Raw genomic sequence first — 7,657 nt, 5'->3', positions numbered from 1 at the left:
AGAAAAAAGTTTTTAGCTTCTTGTCTACAATAATTTTCAACATTCTGTACATATATTTCTCTAATATAAATTTATCCTTTAGCCCGGATCCTCATACGGGCAACAGCGCTTTGACATCGAACGCTGATTGGTGGGAAAAACGGAGATAAATTTTATCCCCACAACCAGGTTTTCATCAATCAGCGCTCTGTGTCAAAGCGCTGTCTATATAAAGATCCACTCTTATTCTACATAGATTTATCTATTATTTCTTAATATTCTTAAATCTATCTAATACAATTTTGTTAAATTTTTGATAGAAAATAATTATGATCTCTTGATATTTTATTGATATTTTATTATTTTGAATATATTATTCAGTCTCAATATTTCTGCATGCATATTATTCATTTTTCCAAATAATTATTCTTCTCTCCGACTGATCTTATTACATATTTTTTATTATAAATATATGATATATATGTATATAAACAAATTTGAATAATTTCATTACTTATCTTACCATTTATCTTACCATTGCACTGTTTATCATTTATCTTACATTGCAATGTCTAAATAAATTATTAGCTTTATCTCTGGTTTTCATTACTCATATTAAGTCGCATTTTTCCACAATACCATTGGTGGAATTTATGAAGAAACAATTGTCATGCCTTTTACTAATAGTAGCATTCAAATGTTCGATATTTTTATATCAATGTCTTCGTCCATTCAAAACGCGTAATCCGTCATCCGAATTTCATTTCGGTGAAAATTATAGGTCCTTAGGGAATGAAATTCGTAATCAGAAAAAATTACACGTGACATTATGCAAAATTGCGAAGAGAAAAGTTATAATGGATTATTTGAGTATACGTACAAGGTTTGTAATTATAAAATTTTTTCAAATATATAAAACTATTAGCTTACGATTTAGCCATTTTAATTATATTTTGGAAATATTGTTAAATAAAAAATTCACTTTAACATTTATAAAAAATAAAATAATTAAGATACTTAATTTCTAACAAATTTATTTGTAGATTTGATAAGTAAAACAGAGATTGTGTTGCTTCTGTTTAATAACCTCTTACTAATTATTATAATTTCTTTTTTGAAAAAATATAATATTAAAAACGTATTTTTGATGAAGATGCTATGTCGCGAGAAAAACATAAAATCTTTGCCAACAATACAAGTGTATCTGCAAAAGAACTGCTTGCGATTTTGTGCTGATTATATAAATTTGAAAGACTGGTTGCCACTATTGAACAGTATAATGAAAGATCGAAGTCTGTCTGAAATTTATGTATATAGTCAATGTCGCAATAAAAAAAGTAGAGAGAAAATGGACACAGAAGAGAAACTTATGAAATTATGGTAATTGAAAATATATTGAAAATTTACTTATTTTTATCAATTTGTGATAGATTCCTTTTAACTTCAATACTAAACGACTTTAGTAATTAAATGGAAACATATTTAAAAATTTTTTATTTGTCTAGAAATAATAAATATTAAATCATTCTTATATGATTCTTAATATAAATTTATAAAAATTATTTGAAATTCTTGATATGATTTTCAAAAAGTCTCTTAGATTTTTTAATCTTTTATGTAAATATTTAAAATGCCAATTAAAATTGTGACAAAAAGACAAATAAATTACTTTTTATAAAATAATTTTATACACTCAAGAGTAATGTAAATTTTTTACATAAAAAATAATTAATATAGAGAATTAAATATCTTATATTCAATAATTTTTACATTTCTCAAAATAATTATTGTTACAAAAAATATTTGCATATTGAAAATATTTAAATATTTGAAAATATTTGAATATTTTAAAATTAAATACTATGATTATTAATTTTTTTTCGGATACTACTCGCAGTAAGTTTAAGTTTGCAGGTGACGCCGCGACAAAGGGATAATCAAAAGGAGAATTAAAAAATATGAAAATGGCATAAAACGATGATATATAAACTCGCAAATTGTAAAATGGCAAATGGATTGGCACAATCCAATTTTACTCGCACATTCAGGAGATGTACACGAAAGGATCGACAGCAGCCAGTATTGTACACGAATTGTCTTCTACAATGCTTCGTTCATTCCATCGCAGACTGTCTGAAGAATTCGTTGATGATTACCAACCTCACACTTGATGGTATTCCGCTGGCATCCAAGTATCTAAGGATCCTTGCTGATGGCTTGGTAAATAATCGTAATCTGCGAAACTTGTCATTGGCCAGATGTCGAATAGGCGATATGGGTTTGTTAAAATTTAAAAATATTTGAATTTTTCAAACAGTATAGATCTGACATATCTTTATATTTCAAGTTCAACTTTCTCTTATAAATTTCTTTATAAAATTTATAAACTTTTATAAACTCTAACTAGTGTAAAAGAAAAATAAAGATAATAATACATTTGCATTTATGTCTTTTTTTATAGGATGTTATATGCTGTTAGAAAGTTTGCAATGTAATTCAAATCTTCACGTTCTGAATCTGTCATCATGCTGCCTTACTAATAGAAGCGCTACGTGTCTGTCAGTTTTCTTCAAAAAGAGAAAAGCAGATTTATTGCAAAATGTTTGGAAGGAGTCAACATTATCTCGTGATGCTCACACAACGAAGGTATATATCGAGAAAAAAATTATTCTAATTAAGACATCACGTTTTTAATTTTAATTATAATAACACATTTGCATTCACATTTTAGAAAGAAGGATTGCAAATACTAATACTTGATAAAAATTACCGATTTAGTGATATTGGTTTGAAGAAGTTGATACGTATATTGAAAAATGACTTTTGTCTCAAAACATTATGTTTACGATGTTGCGGAATTACTCAACGCGGAGGAGAAATTGTGTTGGAACTTTTACAAACAAATAGCGTGCTTACGCAGATTGATCTCAGGGATAATGAAGTATCGGCTGACATATTGCAAATTATTCGTAAATTTCTAAGAAAAAGGAAAAACAAAGGGAAAAGAATACCAAAAAAAACATTACTAAACCGCAAGCACTTTCTTGTACAAGATATAATTCCTAAGGACAGATCTTGTCAGCATGCATCGAAAAAGAACAGATTTCTCAAAACTCAAACTGTAAATTATTTAAATTTAATATCGATTAAAATTATGCAACTGCTATTATACACTCGATTTATACAATATACTTTTCTGTTTTAGCACACTCAAATAAAAATGCAGAAAGATAGCATTTTACAAATGCAAAAGACCAGACATGTATGCAAGTTGAAAAAAAGTGATAAAAAATATACATTGCACACTGCAGTAAATAAAAGTCATATCAAGTGGTATAAAGCAGACGAATTAAAAAATCGTTTATCTCTCATGATTGAACACAATCAGAACTTAATAAGGGACTTAGAAATGAATACTAATTTTCTGTTGGAGGAAAGAGATCGTCGTTTGAGTGCCGAAAAAGTATATCATAAAATACAACCCCGACTGAGAAATCTCAAGAATAAAATTGCTATGCAAAATTCTATCCAGTCGAATATGCGTTACGAAAATCAAGTTTACGCAAATCTACAAAACGTATTTAATGACTTGAAAATATCTACAAATGAGAAAATATTAAGAGTAGATGACAAAAGTCTTAGCGAAGAAGCTAATGAAAACAAAATTAAATCTAATTTACAATAAAAATCAACCGTTTAAAAACGATATTGTTCAATTTTTTCAGAAGACACAATTGTTCAAAAATGGCATTGATAATTTTGAAAATTTATATCTCATGTAATTGTGTTATGTTGTATACATTTAATGTGAAATTTATGTAAGTAAAAATTTTACGAATAAATCAATTACCTTAATTATATTTCTTATCTATACACTTATTTAGCATTATATTTATATTATTTATACTTTCTCTTATGATTTATATATAATAATTATAATTATATGTATAATTTTACATTTGTATAACGATTTATCACACATTAAAATTCTAATATATTTTTGGATCAGTCAATTCTGCAGCCATATCATTATCTTTTTTCGTTTTATGTTTAGAAGTACATTACATAAAAATCTTCTCTCTGAAGTAGGTACAAGTAAGGGCATCTATGTCAGTGAACAAAGAACGTGAGCTCCGTTAATCGGATCAATAGTCTACCGAGCAGTAGATACATTATCTTCAATGTTTCCTACGATTGATGTTCCTAACGGTTAATTTAAATGTACTTATAGTCGGCAACGTACCATTGTACTGTTATTATCATCAAAGAAAATCGATTTCTGTGCATGGTTCTAGAGTACTATACTAACAGAAGAAGATACTAATATCTTGACACTTGATACTCTCAGAGTTCTTGATATTGATTCTAAAGAAATAGTATTTAAAATTTATGTTCTCCGAGAAGAAATAGAAACTAGTAGAAAAGGCTTATCAAATACATATTGTACAATATGTTATGCAGTATTTGTTATAAATAAAAATATATTTGCTTTATATATACAAATAAAGAAATAGACGGAAATCTACTACATAAAACAAAAAATTTTCTTTTATTTCTTAAAGTTATAAATCAATTAAAAAATATATTTCTTCTACTTTAATTCTTCTAGCGGAAACTCTTTTAATAAAACTGTTTAGTGTATTAGTTATATTTAATTTATTAATTATTTTGCAAAAAATGAATATATCATTTCTTTTATTACATAATGAGAAAATTACTGTAGTTTCAAACTATTATATAAAGCAAGCAGTGTCTTAATGCTATATATCTTCTTCTTATTTTATTCCTCTGAAATCTGATTTTTCTTTTATAATTCTTTTGTAATACAATATACTAATTAAATATATAATATTGAACTATATATATAATTCGGACAATAGATAATTTCAAAGTTTATAGATAGTAGAAGCTTCATTATTCAACATATGTTTGTCTTTATTTACTCTTATTTAATTTTATCAATGATTGTAAATATATTTTTCTTAAATAATGCCGAATTATGTCAAAACGATTCACTGAGCAAACTTCACTATATCTAATTTTAATTTTAGCTTGCCTGTAATTACTACAATTAAACAAGAATCTCAACTCCTTCGTGATTTATCTTGGTAAGATAATAAGGTTTTCTGACTTAACATTCTTCAACTACTTCGTCGGCTACTTTTCCCTCATAATCTCCCCGCGTGATCGCATAAAATTACTCTTTCCCTTCTGATTATTTTGGCACTGGCGAACAAACGCTGAAAACTTTTCAGCCCCACTGACGCGGGCTTATGCTAATGACAAGAATTCTAATCGTAGATTATAATTGTTAATTCGTTAAATGATCCACAACTTTTGTATATTTCCATTTTCCTGCGTAATTCCATTTAAAACTGAGTTGACTTATGTTCAATAATAGTGTTTCTTCTTTTTTATATTAGCAAGAAATCTTATTCTGGAAAGTAATCTTTAACTCATTATCATTACAATAAAAAAAAATAATTTAAATTTACATTTTATATTATAGACCTTTAAAATTTTATGTTACCTCAATATTTTTATATTATTTGTAAAAAATTTATAATTAAAAATTGTATATATTAATTAATTATAAAAATAAAAAAGGTAGTACAAGTTCTAAAAATAATTATTGTGTTCTCTTTTCTAAAATCTCTTTCTCTCTCTCTCTCTCTCTCTCTCTCTCTCTCTCTCTCTCTCTCTCTCTCTCTCTCTCTCTCTCTCTCTCTCTCTCTCTCTCTCTCTCTCTCTCTTTCTCTCTCGTAGCTAATTACATTTACCTAATAATTTATCTACTTTTAAAAACCTTTCAATTTCTGGTTCATATTCTTCAGATTTAAAATCTTGAATTTTGAAAATCATAATGTGTGTGTGTGTGTGTGTGTATAGAATTAATATTTTGTTTTTTTTCTTAGATGATAATTACATTCATTTTTTCTTATATTTTCAATATTTTATAAACTTTTTGAAAGACAATAAAATTGAATTATTTTAAACATTAGATATAATAAAATTGAATTATTTTAATCGTTAGATATAATAAGAGAATATTTGAAGGTATATATTTTAAAAAGAAAAGAATATAAAAAGCAATTTTGTGGAGGATGCGCTGCGGATAAATTCCATCTGTCGAACGTTCGTCGACTGTGCATGCCAGCACTCGTCGCACGACCAGCTGCAATTAATCCATTTTATAGATGCTGACGATGTAAATGAAGTTTCCGGTCGAGTGTCCGGAGCGAGAAAAGAGTGGATGGAGAGAACTGCGCTGATGCGGTGGAAAAGGGAAGCTAAACCGGCCCGTTCGATGCTCGTAAAAAAGACCGTGGCTTTAACCGTCCGGTTGTAAAACCCTCTGGAAGCAATTAATAATAACCGCCCTTCGCAGTTCTCGCTCGAACGATAAAGCAAGCTTCTCCGCCTTTTCGGAGCGCAATCGTATCGCAATGAGAGCATAAACGCCGCAAAAGATGTTCGTATCAATTTACATTATTCACTGTAATTAACTGTGACTCTTAAAATATATTTAAATATATTCTTAATGTTTCTTAACGTCTCAAATCATGTCTTAAATGTATTCTTAATGTCTCAAAAAATATTCATGACTTTCATATCACTACTGATTAAGGAATAATATAGAATAATAATTTTTTATTTTAAAATTCAACAATAATTAGTATAATAAATATTTAATAATAAATTTGATAATTCACATTCATGGAGAAATGCAACCAAGTATTCGTGATAATACATCGAGAGATTATTTTTAGCGATTGATGTGCCACAGAGAAATATCACAATTATTCGGTTGACAAGTCACAACGATTTTTCTCGGAACGCTCAATCAGGCAGTTTTGTTTTGAGATGATGGAACACAATTCGTGGACAAATCGTAACATCGTGTCGAGATATCGGAGGAAGCTCCTGTCGGCAGGCCTTTCTCGTCTTTTCCTGACTACCGGCGACCTTAGCTTGGTGATGGATGAGAGGACACAGACTTTGCCGACAGCGCAATACCGTACAGAAGTAAGAGGAGACATGGACACAACACGTGCAATTCGAAACGTTATACGTTCCGTGTATACGTTTCCACTACGCGATATTGCCACACCAAATGGAACGAGATAGCGGCAGGTAATATGTAAAAAGCTAGGAAGAAAGCAGTTTGTAAATACGCGCCAAGATAAGATTTCTTTGGGGCCTATCTCGAAAGAAAAAGTATCCTATCACGATTGCCTCGAAGAACCTTCGATGTAACAGCGATATTCTGATAATTCTGAGCTTTGCAAAAATATATAGAGAAACAAAACTAATTTTAATATGTATATTATATATAATATACTTAATGCAATTTTGTATTATTAAACAATTTTGGATTATTTAAAACTAACAATTAAATTTAAAAGCTCCTATGAATAAATTCAAATTCAATCCAAAGAGCTATTAAGCCCAGGATATTAATTGCTAAAATAACACTGATTTGTTTTAATCATGATTCAATAAACATTAAAAAATCACTACAAACGTTTCGATCATTTCAAACATTGATCTTCTTCAGTGTAATCAACTTAAAATTGAAATTAAAACAACAGCGTTCTTTTGGCAATTAACATTCTATTATGCTTAATAGTTCTTTGGATTGAATTTTATATATATTGTATATATACTGGATATATAT

General features: G+C 28.1%; 1 protein-coding gene across 1 annotated transcript in view; it reads left to right on the top strand.

Moving 5' to 3' along the window:
• The first annotated feature begins 1,341 nt into the window (after positions 1 to 1,341).
• The window catches only part of LOC108685896 (centrosomal protein of 78 kDa), a 9,100-nt gene continuing 2,784 nt past the window's right edge, over positions 1,342 to 7,657 (top strand). The window contains 7 exon segments of the mRNA XM_018190915.1: positions 1,342 to 1,359; positions 1,877 to 2,257; positions 2,441 to 2,625; positions 2,711 to 3,100; positions 3,185 to 3,654; positions 3,656 to 3,700; positions 3,702 to 3,726. Coding sequence (XP_018046404.1) covers positions 1,957 to 2,257; positions 2,441 to 2,625; positions 2,711 to 3,100; positions 3,185 to 3,654; positions 3,656 to 3,700; positions 3,702 to 3,726 — 1,416 coding nt within the window. The 5' untranslated portion in view covers positions 1,342 to 1,359; positions 1,877 to 1,956.

This window comes from Atta colombica, unplaced genomic scaffold, assembly GCF_001594045.1.
Source record: "Atta colombica isolate Treedump-2 unplaced genomic scaffold, Acol1.0 scaffold162, whole genome shotgun sequence".
Classification (NCBI taxonomy): Eukaryota; Metazoa; Arthropoda; class Insecta; order Hymenoptera; family Formicidae; genus Atta; species Atta colombica.
The sequence above is the reverse complement of the archived record's forward strand: the minus strand, read 5'-3'. Positions and strand labels throughout refer to the sequence as shown.